This window comes from Acanthochromis polyacanthus, chromosome 17 (assembly GCF_021347895.1).
Source record: "Acanthochromis polyacanthus isolate Apoly-LR-REF ecotype Palm Island chromosome 17, KAUST_Apoly_ChrSc, whole genome shotgun sequence".
Taxonomy (NCBI): domain Eukaryota; kingdom Metazoa; phylum Chordata; class Actinopteri; family Pomacentridae; genus Acanthochromis; species Acanthochromis polyacanthus.
Genome location: NC_067129.1, coordinates 24,722,486 through 24,737,197, shown reverse-complemented (window position 1 = coordinate 24,737,197; position 14,712 = coordinate 24,722,486). Strand labels below are relative to the sequence as shown.

The 14,712-nt window shown below is 43.2% G+C and overlaps 1 protein-coding gene across 11 annotated transcripts in view; it reads left to right on the top strand.

The window, feature by feature from the left end:
• Window positions 1-14,712, top strand: part of auts2a (activator of transcription and developmental regulator AUTS2 a) — a 380,336-nt gene that overhangs the window by 362,808 nt on the left and 2,816 nt on the right. For 3 of the 11 annotated variants that reach the window (XM_051937867.1, XM_051937868.1, XM_051937877.1), the window contains 12 exons: window positions 1,284-1,848; window positions 3,173-3,465; window positions 5,532-5,770; window positions 6,816-6,860; window positions 8,080-8,175; window positions 8,272-8,343; window positions 8,724-8,753; window positions 9,325-9,396; window positions 10,401-10,542; window positions 13,977-14,057; window positions 14,147-14,230; window positions 14,439-14,691. In XM_051937867.1, coding sequence (XP_051793827.1) covers window positions 1,284-1,848; window positions 3,173-3,465; window positions 5,532-5,770; window positions 6,816-6,860; window positions 8,080-8,175; window positions 8,272-8,343; window positions 8,724-8,753; window positions 9,325-9,396; window positions 10,401-10,542; window positions 13,977-14,057; window positions 14,147-14,230; window positions 14,439-14,691 — 1,972 coding nt within the window. The remainder of the gene's footprint in view (window positions 1-1,283; window positions 1,849-3,172; window positions 3,466-5,531; window positions 5,771-6,815; window positions 6,861-8,079; window positions 8,176-8,271; window positions 8,344-8,723; window positions 8,754-9,324; window positions 9,397-10,400; window positions 10,543-13,976; window positions 14,058-14,146; window positions 14,231-14,438; window positions 14,692-14,712) is intronic. The other 8 variants (XM_051937874.1, XM_051937872.1, XM_051937870.1 and 5 more) reach the window with 8 other exon arrangements.

Below are 14,712 nucleotides of genomic sequence, written 5' to 3'. Positions count from 1 at the left end.
CCATAAAGTGAATCCTCACCTTGTCAGATGGGCATCCTGCTACATGAAAAACTGAATTGATTATTGCAGAGTTGTAACCCTGCAGTGTCGTTCTAATGTGTGTTAACAGTCATCACTGTCACATTAGTTTTCATATGGTCTGTCACAGAATAAACGTTAGTGTTTCCAAAGATTAATATCAGAACTGTCAAACTTTTATTTGGTTACAGTTATTTGTCAACTGTGGAACATGTGAAAAGGAGGAAAGCCAACAGCAATCTGACAAACTGTGAAAATATGCAAATATGCATGCAAACCAGCACTCTGTTTGCACAAATTAGCTCCAGTTTGTCTCAATATGCAGCAGATCTCAGCTTGTAGAAGGTAGATGCCTCTTTAACAAATATGACTGGAATACAGTTAATTTGTCCTGTAAGTGAACATTTTGCTGTTCAAAAAAGTGCAGTTAGATTGAGGGTGATGTTGTGTACGATACAAACTGATTTAGCCAGAACAAGCGCAGCACATTTCTGCCGTGTAGTTTCTCTCCAGGGACGGTGTTAAAGGCTGTGTGAAGGGCTCAGGAATTGGTGCTTGTGCAGGCGCAGCAGCAAACCCCAGCAGGGTGTGTCAGTATGAGGAAGAAGAGTAGAAAAAAACTGTCAGTCTGTGAGGCTGTCTGTCAGCCCAAAGCACACACAGTGAGCATGGCAGAGGAGGTATCACTTAGAAAGACAAGAGTCTGCTAATTGGCTGCAGCTCAGACTCAGTCTATCTAAATCCAACACAAAACTTTGTTGAAATTACTTTGTTTATTTAGGTTTTACATGTTTAATTAAAAGAGAAGTTTTCAATATGTATTCTTTGATGTTGATTGGCTATTACTAGTGAGATGTAACCAATCAGAGAGTGCTGTTGTTGGGACATTATGACAAAATGACTACTGTGAGATGTAACCAGTGGCTGCATCAGAACCAAAGCATTGCATTTTTTAAATTAACTTATTTTATTGGGAATGAGTTTAAAAATAATGACACTATTGATTGGAAAAATACTCAGTATTTGATCTAATAATTGGTCAACTCCTCACCCACACACTTGAAGAGCTCAGTAGTCTGAATCCTTGTTGAATGTTGTGACTTTCAGCAGGTTCTAGTCATTTAGAATTGCATGCTTATTATACCCACCATGTCAGTGACAGTTATCATCAGTCATGTGTTTCAGCTGTTCCTCTGTTTTTAACATTTTTGCTCAAACGGTCCAACTGTAGTTTTTCACAGTGTTCCTCTCTCTGTCTTCCACAGTACCAGATTTTGGCATCGATGTGCTCTCCACCAATGGCAGCCAGGAGCCTCACGGCCCAGGCCTCCTCAAGGTGTCAGGCCTAGAGCGCAGTCAGGAGAGGAGCCAGGAGAGTTGCCGAGACGCCCAACCCCCTGCGTCCAGCACCCCCAATCCACATTTGCCTTCTCAAACCCTCCCCGTACCGCAGCCCCAGGCATCCGTCCCCCAGCCCCTGTCCCCTCGCCGGACCCAAACAAACAGCCCTGCCCAGGCTCCGGCCTCGATCCACCTGCCCCCACGTTCAGAGGCTCTCCCCAAGCCTCAGACGCCCGCAGCCCTGCCTCTTGCCCAGGGCCAAGAGCCCTCGCCACCCCCCCCTCCCCGGCCCCAGCACCAGCCTGAACTGCTGTCCCACCCCAGGCCTCCGCCTACACCCAGCCTTCACCCACATCCCCCATCTCCTGCCCTCCCGAACCACCACCCTCACCAGCAGCATCCCAGTCAGGCAGGGCCTCACCGGCCCCCGTCACGCTGCCATCCCCGGCCCCTCTCTGCATACAACGGCCTCAACCTCAACGGTCACAGGTAATACTGCAGTCAGACAACCAAACAGAGTATTTTAAAAAACATCCACATCTCACATGTCCTCATGCGCTCTGATGCAGAAAATTCATGAAGAGCTGTTCAGGCAAAACCTCCATATTCACACACACACTTGAAAATACTAGAATATCTCTCGAGCTGAAAGTACGTATAATGCCCGATCAGTATGTAAATTGCCATCAGGGAGAGCTTTAAGTTCCTGAGCCAAACAGTAGCACTGATTATTAACAGCGGAATAAAAGGGCCACATTCGCCATGAGTGCCTGTGATTTATCAGCCACCCACACTGTCATCTGAGCTCTGTATAGACTCCAGAAATTTTAGTATAACCTAGATCAGCACCATATTGTTTTTATTTTCTGGATGAAAGGGTATTTGTGAATGAGAACAGATGGAAATATGCTCAACATTTAGATACTTTTCATAGATAAATAAATACTTTAAAAGACCTGCTAAGTTATAAAGAATCCTCAGCAGAATTCCACTTTTGTGTGTTCAAATGAGTCATTTTTTTTAATGTTTTTAAAAATAAAAACAGTAGTGCCAGTGAAGGGCTTAAGTTCGTCTATTGTATTCTATATCATTTGAGAAGCACTGAGGCCTATGAGGCTCTTCATTAATGTAAGACTCAAAGATAGCTCCTTCAGAACCCACTCAGTCCCAACAACAGCTCTGCCTTGCAGGCTCTCAGGACTTGGCTTTGCCTGCTTCTGTCTGTGCCAGCCCTGCCAGTCTGCCAGCGCGCCAACAGGGCCTGGCACCCGCTGTGAATAATCACGGCCGGGGCCCACAGCGAAGAGCGAGCGCTGCAAATGAGCTTTTAGGCTTAGTGCGTGGAGCTGTGGAGACGCAGGCTCTGTGACTGCCCCCAGGGAAAACCCACACACACTACAAAAGACTGTTTGCTTATACATGCATACACACCCTCCCTGCCTCTCATCCCATTTCCGATGCACATGTTCACTACCTGGCTCTGGAGGAAGTGCCTTAACAGAAGCTGTTCAAAGACAGATGCTCATTCTGTTATGTTTGCCAGCGGTGGTTTATTTGCATCCGAGGGTGTTGCGAATGTGGTGTTTTCGCGGATCATGTTTGCCCTGGATTCTGTGAAGCACAAGAGAGAGGCAGGGAGGCGTTTGTAAATGGAAGGCATTTGAGGTGTGAAAACATTGTGCTGGGAATTGAACGTTGGAACAGATGGAGATGAGGGGATGTGGAGGAACAAGTGTTAATTTTGACTGATCACGCCTGGCTTAACCTGGCGCCTTTCCCCACCTTTCTCTTTTTTTTCTCTCTATCTTTGCAGCAGCAGCAGGAGCAGTACCCCAGGCACCAAGCCCCACGGGCCCCCTGCTCCCTCCTTGCACCTCCCCCACCACCCGCCTCCTCCTGCGGCGGCCGCAGCAGCCTCCACGTTCCCCCTGCCGCTGGCCGCTAACCAGAGCACCCCCCACGGTTTCCCCTCTGCCTTGCAGTCCTCACCGCACCCACATCACCCCAATATGTTCGCTCCTCCAGCGGCCTTGCCTCCACCACCGCCACTGACGTCTAGCACCCTACCGGTACCCGGACATCCTGCTGCTGGGAGTGCCTACTCAGGTAAACACCACATGCTGCGTGTGAATGTCCCCACATCGCCCCCAAGTGGTGTGGCAGAGGATTGTATATTCGTCTGATGGAAAACAAACAGCTGTCTCTTATTTTAGTTAGTTGTTGCATCAGGTTGCCAGGACGTTAAAGACATATGAGAAATACACAAGCCGTGATTTCAGAGCAGCGTTTGATTTTAAAACATTTGATATGCAGAGACAGATGCAGGCAGAATGTAACCCCAGTAATTATTTAAAGGAACAAGCGACTGAGTCCAAGATTGTCCACATGCTCTCCGTGCTCGGGGGCTTCTGTGTTTATAGTCGTGTGGACAGCTCAAGTTCACACTCAAGTCTGTCTTGCTGTGATTGATCAACTCTCTACACACCAGTAATATCCAACAGCAAGTCAGGCCACATAGCAAAAGCGATTACAGAACCAATGCACATTTCCGCTCAGTGCCGTCAAACTAAATGTCAGGGTCAGTGTGGGAAGAGGGGGTGGGGGCTCGCCTTCAGCAGCGTTCCCAGAACTTCCATTTTCACCTGGAACGTGTGTTCATGTGCAGGAAATCAATTTGGTCAATATGGAACAGAGCGAGCTGGATTTTGTTCAAAAGATACTAATGAAATTTTTATGAAGAGCAAATTCCTCCCCCACTCCCAACCTAATAAAGCTTGAAATGAATGCAGAAAATATTGTAGTGAGTCACTGTGGAATAAGAAGGATAAGGTTACTCTGGAGGAGATATAATCTCTCAAGGCAGGTTTTGTTGAATTTAGAAGAAAAGCCAATGATTACTTGAAATCCATTCTTTCTCCACAGGCTGCGCAAAGGTTATTAGAACAACAGATGCTGTTGTCTCAGAGGGGCTGTAGTGTATCAAATCACAGCATTTGACAGTTCCAGCAGTCAGACACTTCTAATCATCTGGAGCCTCGCTTAAATTTAAAATGACATGCTGGTAATCACAGCCATTTCCTGCTTGTTTCCGCTTTGATATAACTTTGACATGCTTCCTATGTGATGACATGCATAGCTTTCAGGTTGAAGGCCAGAGTCCTTCAAGGGCTTGCGAATTGCCTGTAGAAGGATGCAGCAAAATAAATCCTTTCATTTTAATGTATCTTCAAATCCAATATGTGTTAACTTAGAGACTCAGTAATAAGTTAAACAAGAAAAGCACTCTGAGAGCGCAATACCCCACCAAGGCTGCTCAGTCTTTGTTTGATATCCGACGGATGAAATCTTTAGAAAATTGAATTTTAAAATTGAATTAATTGTTCCTTGTATCATTTCTGACGGATAAGTCCGCAGCGATCGATTTGTAGTTGGATCGCAATCATGTGATTGTCAGCAGGCAGTTGACGTAGTGTTCACTTGTAGTCATAGTTACAGTGATGCCGTGACGGAATGATCCAGAGACCTTTAATAAATCTGTGGATCATGACTATAAGCCACTTCACTGCCAAAATCTAATCACTTGGTCCTTGTGTCATTTCTGACCTTCGCTGAAAATATCATCCAAATTTTTTTGAGTAATATTGTGCACAGACAAACAGACAAACCGGCGCTTATCGTCGCATAACTCCGTTCCTTGGTGGAGTAATTATATGTACAGTTTATTTAAAAGAGGATCAAGGTGTAGAGTTCTGAATGTTCTTCAGAATTGTTAGCTTAAAGTCAAAATCCTGTTTCCGTTATTCATGTTTGACTCAGAATTCAGACCTCTGAGTTTTAAGTCTACTTTAATTTTAGTTTTGAGAGAAAAGTTAGAATTCTAAATTAAAAATTCTAAAGCTTAAAGTTGAAATTATGAAATTATTAACTTTTTTTGCCGTTTTTCCAGAATTCTGAAATTAAGTTTAAAAGTGCCCTTAAATCTCTTCCTTAAGTCTAGACAAAGTTTAATGAAAAAGAATCTTCTATAACAACAGTCTGACATATTGAGACTCTTGGAAGACAGCCTGTCTGTGTCTGTTAATGTGTGTGTGTTCAGTGTAAAAATGCTTTGAGCCTCCATACAGCCACCTCATTAACAAATGCTGTCCTTATCATCTCTTCCTCTTCTCCAGAGCAAGACCTTCTACGCCAGGAGCTCAATACTCGTTTCCTGGCTTCCCAGAGCGCCGACCGCGGCGCCTCGCTGGGCCCTCCGCCCTACCTGCGCACCGAGTTCCACCAGCACCAGCATCAGCACCAGCATCAGCACCAACACACCCACCAGCATACCCACCAGCACACCTTCACGCCCTTCCCCCACGCCATCATGCCCACCCCAGCACCGCCCATGGTGCGTACCCCTGCCAGAAATGTGAGGATAAGTAGAACACACCTGAGTTGGGTTGGGGAGGGTGGAGGGGCTGAATGTGGGAAGAAAAATGTACCGTCACCAAACACTTTTTATATGTCTTCATTACTTTAATGACTTTTACATGTGTAGTGGAGTGGGCGGGCATGGCACTGAAGGTGTTTTTATTTTGCGGTTTTGGGAGCAAAGATTTTACACAACCTGACGTGTGTGAGCAGCACGCCGTAGGGACCTGTGGGTTTCTGTGGCAGCTTTTCAGTGATGACCATTAGTGTCCGTTCACGCTGCAGTGATGCCTTTCTTCTGCCAGAAAGCCTTTCTAGTGTTTTCTCTGGCATACAGTACAATTCCAGACTTGAACACTGTTATTTTCTAAATTGGCAATAACTTGCCCAAAGCATGTTAACTTCAGAGGCAGCTTTCAGAACATAATACTCTTAATTCATTCTGATTTTAATGACATCATTTAGTCCTGTTTGGGGGTTTTCATTACTGGCAAATGCATTGCGTTAAGAGCCCCGCTGCTTGTTGGGAGAGACCACAGGCAATGGATCCCTGGACCTCAGACTCACACAAACACATACACATTGGTAACTGCCTGGCCCGTAGAGGGTTTGCTTGGCTCTGATGATACCTCAAAGGCAGCATGGTGAGGCCTCTGACAGCTAATGAGGCCATAAAAAGGCTCTTTATGGCTGCAGTGTTTAGTCTTGACTGTGGAAATGTTCGCCCTGAGCTTGTGCTGCACCACTAAAAGGCAACCAAATGAGACACAGCCCACGCTAGTTTACAAGGTCTTCAGATGATCACGAAAGAGGGAGGATGAAAACAGTCTGGCTTGGGAAAATGGGCTGAACTTGACTCTCAGTTGACATCTTAGATCTTAATATGTAAGCATGTCCTGTGTTTTTAAAAGGCAGTCTGTGATTGTGTGTGTTGTGTTGTCCTGAAAGGAAGAAGGCCTGTCTCAATCCTGTGACAGTTAACGTGCAGGTTGTCGTCTCTTCTCCACATCTTTGTACTTAGCTCTGTTTCATGTCTCCTACAGTTTGACAAATACCCAACAAAAGTTGACCCCTTCTACAGACACAGTGTGAGTTTTCCTACTGCATACTATCTGGCTGCAGAGCAGTTTGTTGCTTGCCCATCATGCCATTTCAGCCCATGCGAGTTGGTGTTGCAGATCTGTGTGTGTGTGTGTGTTTATTTTTGTCGTAGAGTCCATGCAACCTCTCATCTGCTTTTTATTGGCTACTAGGGGCATCCCAGCTGTACCATTTCACTCTTCATTCTTAGCAGATGTGATTAATGAAACAGTGGTGGATTTTTAGATCCTGGAGCACAATATTTATTATGTGCACATGTGACTGTTATGTGTGTATATAAACGTATACAGAAAGCGACAGAAGTCGCATTACTACGGACACTGCATTATAAGCAGAGAAATACAATACAGTCTCACTCCTCTTCACTTTGTCTGCTAACACAGGCTTCCTCATTATTTTACTTACTAAACTGATTTATTTTAAACATTGGACTTTAGACATTTCCAGACACCTGCTGTGTGCCCCTACAAAAAGCTGTTTTTGTTCAAACAGTTAAACTAAAGAGTTCCTTGGAGCTTTCTGTCATAAAAAACCCTGGGTTTGTATCTCAAATAGATGTTACTAGTTCACTTTAAAGTTCTTCGTTTTTTATTTTCTCCATGCTGTTATTATGGTAGCAGCAAATACCCTGAAACCATTTCTTCTCGGTGAAACATAGTGATGTGTTAAGACACAAGCAAGCACAAGTTGCATTTAAACCCTTAGAGCATATCCTCAAGCTTCAGTTAAAATAATTTCACAGTGCCCATGATAAAAGCAATGCAAGCATGCATGTTCAGAACCGGAAAAATATTTTTCTGCTTAGGCTAATATGATTGACAAGAACAATTACTTTGAGTAGTTGATTGCATATCTGTTTCTCTACAGGATAAATTTATGGAAGCCTTGAGCACTTGTTTGGTTTACTTGTGTTTTGCTTGTATTACAACATTCTGTTTTTCATATCAAAGGAGTGTTTTTCCTTATTTGAATCCAGTGGGAATGAGCAGAGAATATTTTATCAACACGCAGTTTTGCGAAACATGTAGGCAATCGTTTGTAGCTTTCTAAGCCATCTTAGAAAGTTCTGATTGAATGTTTTAGGTTCATCTGCCACCATAACCTGTTTGTTTGTTCCGTCTATTCAGCCTCACAGAGCTGTTGTCCTGCATTTCACTGATGCACCGAATCATACTTACTCCTCCTCTCTTTTTTTTTCTCCCTCAGCTCTTCCACTCTTACCCACCGGCCATGTCTGGCCTTCCCCCTGTCATCCCCCCGACCGGGCCCTTCAGCTCGCTGCAGGGCGCTTTTCAGCCCAAGGTAAAGCACCGCAACCTCACACCCACAGACAGACAAACTGACAAAAGCAGTTATTTACAGAGAATCTTGTTTCGATCCATGTCTGCTGCTCTCTAGACCTCTAATCCACTGGATGTGTCCACAAGACCTGGAGCCGTCCCACACACATTCTTACAGAAGGACCCCAGGGTAAGAGCGTGCACACAGCATTCACAATGTAGATGTGACCTTTGGACTGTATTTGTTGCATAAGGCTTTAAGTCATCAGATGGAGGTTTTCAGCACTTAATAATGATGTTGGAAAGAATTCAGATGCACTTTGTAAACAACAAACTGTCTGCATGTGTTCCTGCCTTCCTCTCAGCTGCTGCATTGTTTATACACAGAAGGCCGCACAGGAGGAACCCTGTTAACACCCACGTTTTAATTACTCCCGAAATGCTTCATTTTAAAGTGAACATTTTAACATTTTAATTTGCTTCTTAATGAATATCGCACACAGACTAATTAGAAGCGATTTGATTGACAGGAAAATAATTCAGCTTCTTTTTTTCTCCTCCCTCCTGTAGCTAGCAGATCCATTTCGGCCCATTCTCAGGGTGAGTGTTCGCTCCCTGCAGTGTGCCAGTCTCCTGCACCCTCACACACATTCACAACCATGATGCCTTAAAGGGTTTTGCTAATGGAGTTGATAGTGTCTTTAATTAAATGAGTGGAGCACTTTGGGGGCTGAGTGTGCTAGTTTATAGCAACACTCGACACTGCAACCTCTACATTTAGAAAAGCTGTTTTCAGTCTGATGTACAGAGCACTGGCTGGTAGTTACTTCTGTCACACCATATCACTTTGACATACCATATTGTTAATTAATGTGATTAGAGGTGCTAAATTTAGAGTATGAATGAGAGTAAGTGAGATGTGTTCATGTCATCTAACCATTCAAGATGGCTGTTAGGGCTAAAAGCAAAGCGTGTGTTCAAACTCACATGCTTTTTCTTGTCTTTGTATATATGTATTTTCATGCACTTCCATATAATCAAACACCAATTTGACATGACGTTGACATTTTCTTGTCATTGTGAATTGTACTCTTGAACTTTTACTATGTAAACTACAGTGTTATTGTCACTATGGTTAAAGAGTAAAGTTGTGACTGTCTTGTGGTTTCAGAAACCGGGAAAGTGGTGTGCCATGCATGTCCATATCGCCTGGCAGATATACCACCACCAACAGAAAGTAAAGGTGAGGACTCATCTGACTCCTCTCTGCATTGAGTCAAAGCCAGTCTTAGCACACACTCAGTTCCATACGGGGTTTATGCACTATTCTGTACAGCATACTGTATTTTAGTGTGCAAGAACAAATATGTGAACATACTTACTGGAATGTTAGTGTGCAGCTTCCAGGTAAACATAGCAAAAAAGTGAGTACATTAAAAAAAATTAAAGAGAAAATATTTAATTGTAAATTTTCTTCCCAACATTGTTACGTTTTTTTATAAAGTAAAATTTTAGTATTCACCATGTTTGATTTATGTGTGATTTACAACATGTCGTGGAGCGCAGCCCAGTGAGACCATCAAAAGTGTGACTGTCACACAAGCAGGACGACATGAGCTTGTAAAACTACTGATATGAGAGTTTCAACCCTGGGTCACACTACCGTTTGAGTTCAAAATGAGTCTGTCATTTAGACCTGGTTCACATTACTGTCTTGAATACTTTGTCCCTCCTCCAGTGTTGTACATGTGTAGCTGTACTGATTTGGAGTTGGCTCTAGTTTCAGTCCATCAGTTACATCACAGATTTGCTCCTTTTAAAACACCTTCTGTTCTGTTACTCTACTCTGTGTTAGCACTTGCTGTCGCACTGACTATAAGTCACTTAACAAAGACTGCTAGAATAATGAAAGTACAACAAGTAATTTAGACTGTATGACTTCTGCAGTCATAACAATAATCACCTCCTGAGGCTGTGGTGATCCATGAAAAAAGGAGACTGCTTTGTAATTGGCTGTAACCAGCAGTCAGTGGGACTCTGGTCCCCAGAGCGTCTCATATTTTGATCCCCTTCCCACCTCCCAATGAGTCCTTCAACAAGACAATTATCACCTGCAGTGGTCACGCTGTGCAGTTTGCTTCATACAATAACAAATCCATTTTGTTCACTTATTAAATAAGGCCTGAACATTCAGCATTGTGTAAAGACGTTTTACATGTGTCTCTCTGTCGGTCTGGCGTCTTCCAGCAGCAGATGCAGGTCGACCCTCACAAGCTTGACTTCGGCCTCAAGCCTGAGTTCCTGAGTCGACCTCCAGGCCCCAGCCTGTTTGGCGCCATCCATCACCCCAGCGACTTGGCACGGCCTGCCACGCTCTTCTCTGCTGCAGGTAAGTGTGTCAGATCTCTGTGCAGAAAGCTTGATTGATGGTTAACATTAGCCTCTGACACTCACCAGCAGTCGCTCAATTCCTGCTGTCCAGAGTGAGCTGTTGTCTGCTTACATTATTGTTACCGAGGTCAGCAGTGAACAAGCCGCTGTAGTCCACCTCTCTTCAGTCAACCAAGTGCTGAATGCTGCTGTGGGCCTGAGAGCTCAGTGCACTGCTGCCATTCTGTAGACAGTAGCTGTCTGCACCACTGTAGGTATATGAAGGTTGGCTGGACATGACTGGCAACCAGAAGGCAGCAGCATACATATATATTCATCTAGTAGTCCTAGCTATCTAAACTCCTAAGATATTTAACTCAGATGTTACATGTTAGCTGATTTCCTGACATCACTGATGGACAGTAGATTTCAGTGACTTCATGAGTCACCATGGCAACAAGTAGCATGTCTGAATCATGTGCATCACTTGCCATATTTTTACTCCGCCAAGGATCGATCACCTATGTGACGATCAGCATTGGTTTGTCCGTCTGTTACTCTGTTTTGTCTGTCTGTTTGCACATTACTCAAAAACGGATTTGGATGAAATTTTCAGGGAAGGTCAGAAATGACACAAGGATCAGGTGATTAGTTTTTGGCAGTGATGTGGCTTATATTCTGGATCCATGGATTTGTTAAAGATTTCTGTACTTTTGCGATGGCACTACTGCATCACTGTAACTATGACTACAAGTGAACACTACATCAGCTGCCTGTTGACGATGACAATTGCGATCCAACTACAAATCAATTAGGTCGTGTCTACAGATACGGACCCGTACCCGCAGCCTGTGGCCTACGGATACGACACTTTCCCCTTCCATAAATATTAATGAGACGTGCATGAATATTAATGAGCCGGCTGATGAACGCGCTTTGTGATTGGCTGGTAATCCGACGTACATAAATATTAATGAGCCGTCTTGGTAATCCGAGTGATGAAGGCGCTTCCGTGATTCGAGGTGAATCTGCGTGCCGAGCCTGTCATGTCAGTCATCTACTGTTCTCTTTTCTATCATGCATAATGTCTTATAAATATCATTATCTGACTTTTTCACAGCGATTTGGGGGTTGAAATCAGCACTACTATTAAAAATAGCAAAACTTTTTATTCACGTGACCCTGTTCTAATAAAGCACAAACAGCAAACAAAACAAATGGCGGAACTAACAGCCAGCAAACTACAAGTATTTTTTTACCTTCAAAAGTAGCGACAGGCTATTACATTTTAACAACCTAAACAAAACCCTGACATATTTTCTACGTCTGTCAACACAGACACTGCACGTCAGTCACTTTAATGTTAGCGGACTCTGTTGAATGGCTAATTTACATCACCACAAACAAATCTCACAATATCACAGTAAATCGAGTTTGTGGTTTTTTTTTTGATTCATCCCAAATTAAAGAGCTGCTCCTCACCATTCACCAGTGTTTGTTTCATATTCGACATCCTTAACTTTATCTTATAAATTAGCGTCCGAAATTAAATGGGAACATTTGCAATGGAGTTCGTCAGCCGCTTCCACCACTGAACGCGGTAAACTAATTAATAGGAACTGGACTTCAAACAATTTAGACACGGCGTCTAAAAGCGTAAAAACTGCAATGTCTAAAGTGTGAGAGGAGACGGTGTATTTTTAGTTAAATTATACAATGTTCGCCGTCAAAGTCATTCATATAAACTGCCTGTAATGTGCAGCAAATAGTAGTTAACTGGCGCCAGCTCTTCAGTGACCTTAACGGGTCCGTACCTCTAGTACAGATGCTACAGGTATGGGTCCATACCTCTAGCATCAACCAATCAATTACTGCGGACCACAAATTTTTTAAAGATTTCACCCATCAGAAATCATACAATGACTGAGCAGCCTTGGCGGAGTACTGAACTTTCTGAGTGCTTTTCTTGTTTGTAATTACTGTGTCTGTGATGTCAAATGAGCCATGAGGGCCACTGTAAATACAAATTGAACTAGAGACTATTCACAGTTACTTTTCAATTCAATTTTATTTATATAGCGCCAATTACAGGTCAGATTCTCTCAAGATGCTTTACAGAATCCATATGCATGAACTTGGACAATAGAATTAATTCAGTGTATACTTAGGTCTTCCTGAAGCTTTCAGCTGCATCATGTGGTTTTCTTCAGAGGAGGTACTAGTTCACATCTGTCTCTGAGATATGGTCAAAGTGTAGCTAATGCTACTGGAGTTGAGTAAGAGTTTTACTTTAGCAATATGCTAACATAAACAAAACACTAAACACAACACAGAGCTGAGGTTGACTGAGGTCAGGGTGTCAGTGTTTAATCCTTTCAGGCCCAGTCAAAACAATGCAGATTAGCTGATCCAGCACATCCTGATGTGTTACACACAGCAGCTGTGGATAAGAGGGGTGTATGATTTGCTATATTTAGGTTTAGAATATGAGTAATAGTTTACGTTAGTTAATGCCCCCCAACTCAAATAATTTGCAAAGTACGTCATTCTTCTGACAGTAAATTTCTCACTAAATTCTCTTTTATTTTGACTTTATCATTTTACCTGCGGTTCACCTTCTCCAGTGATTTGTGGTCTTCGCTTGACAAAGGAAAATTGGAAAATGGAAATGACACCAAATAAAACAAAGAGCCAGTTTTCTGACTTTTCCCTAATTGATTTTCAATCTTCATGGACAGACATTGGAAAAATAAAGAAAATGAGCCAGTTTTCTGTTGTTGTTTTTTTGTTGTTGTTCCTGGTTTTCAATGGAAAAAGAGAAAATGGGCCAATTTCTTATTTTTTTTTAATTTATTTCTTCTTTTTTTTTTTATTTGATAAAAAAATTGACATGATGAGGCATTTAAGTAAAAATTGAAATCATTCCATAGGGAGATGAATACCTGAACCACATTTTTCTCCAACCCATGTTAGAGATGATTTAGTAGATAAGTAAAAGTGCTGGTTGAGGTCAAAGTCAGTCAATCATCTCCTGGAACTCATGACTGTATGTGCAATATCCCATTTCAGTTCACAGATTTTTCTGTCTTTACCGAAGTGCTGGACAAACAATGCCATTTCTGCCCCATTGTTCACAACATATAAACCAACTTTTCAATAAGGAATTGTTTTACAGATGCTGTCATGTCTACAGTTTAAAAAACCTATACCTTTGCCATTTCCATACTGCAATTTATTTTGCATGTTTTTCTGCATTATGTGACAATATTGATATATCCGAGAAGCTACCATGAGTGCACATTTACTGCTCAGCTCTAGTTGAAAGCACCAGACGAAGCTTAAAAATTAGCTTTCAGCTTTAAGATAGATTTTTTTGTCAGTTTTCAACAAAAGTAAAGCCCATTTAGCTTTACATTTGCTAACGTGAGCCTCTGCTTGTGTCTTCCTCATCAGGTCCTACACACCCATCGGCAACCCCCTTCGGCCATCCGCCCCATCATCCTGGAAACTTCCTCGCCCCAGCATCTCACTTAGGTAAGAGCTCTCCTCAGTTTGTCTAAGTGTAGATAAATAAAATGAGGATGTTGCTTGCATATTTGGTAACATGTCGTGTCTCCCTGCAGAACCTTTCAGTAGGCCTCCGTCATTTGGAGGACTGGGCGCTCTCAGTTCATCAGCCTTCGGGGGACTGGGAAATCCAGCACTAAGTGAGTTTCAGCCTCATGAAGGATACTGTTGTGGTTACCATGCTACCACAGCATTAAATTTGGTTGGAATAGTTCAGAATATTCCCAAGTAAATTAGCATTTCAGAGCTACTGTTTGTTTGTATGTACAAACATCAGCTGGGCAGAATCAAGTCAGATTGTTGCGATACGCATTTAACTTGCGTCCTGCCGTGTTTTTCCATGTGTTGAATCCCTAACAGCGGCCAACTCAGTGTTTGGCCATAAAGATGGCCCAAATGCACAGCAGCACTTCAACAGCAGCAGCAACAGCAGCCACCAGGAGCCGTGGAACCGCCTGCACCGGACACCACCCTCCTTCCCTACACCACCTCCCTGGCTGAAACCTGGAGACTCTGAGAGGAGCACCTCGGTCAGCTCACACGAGAGGGACCGAGACTCCGAGAAACGGGACCCGCTGGTCAGTAAAGACGACAAGGACAGGTGGGTGTTAAAGAGCAGGTA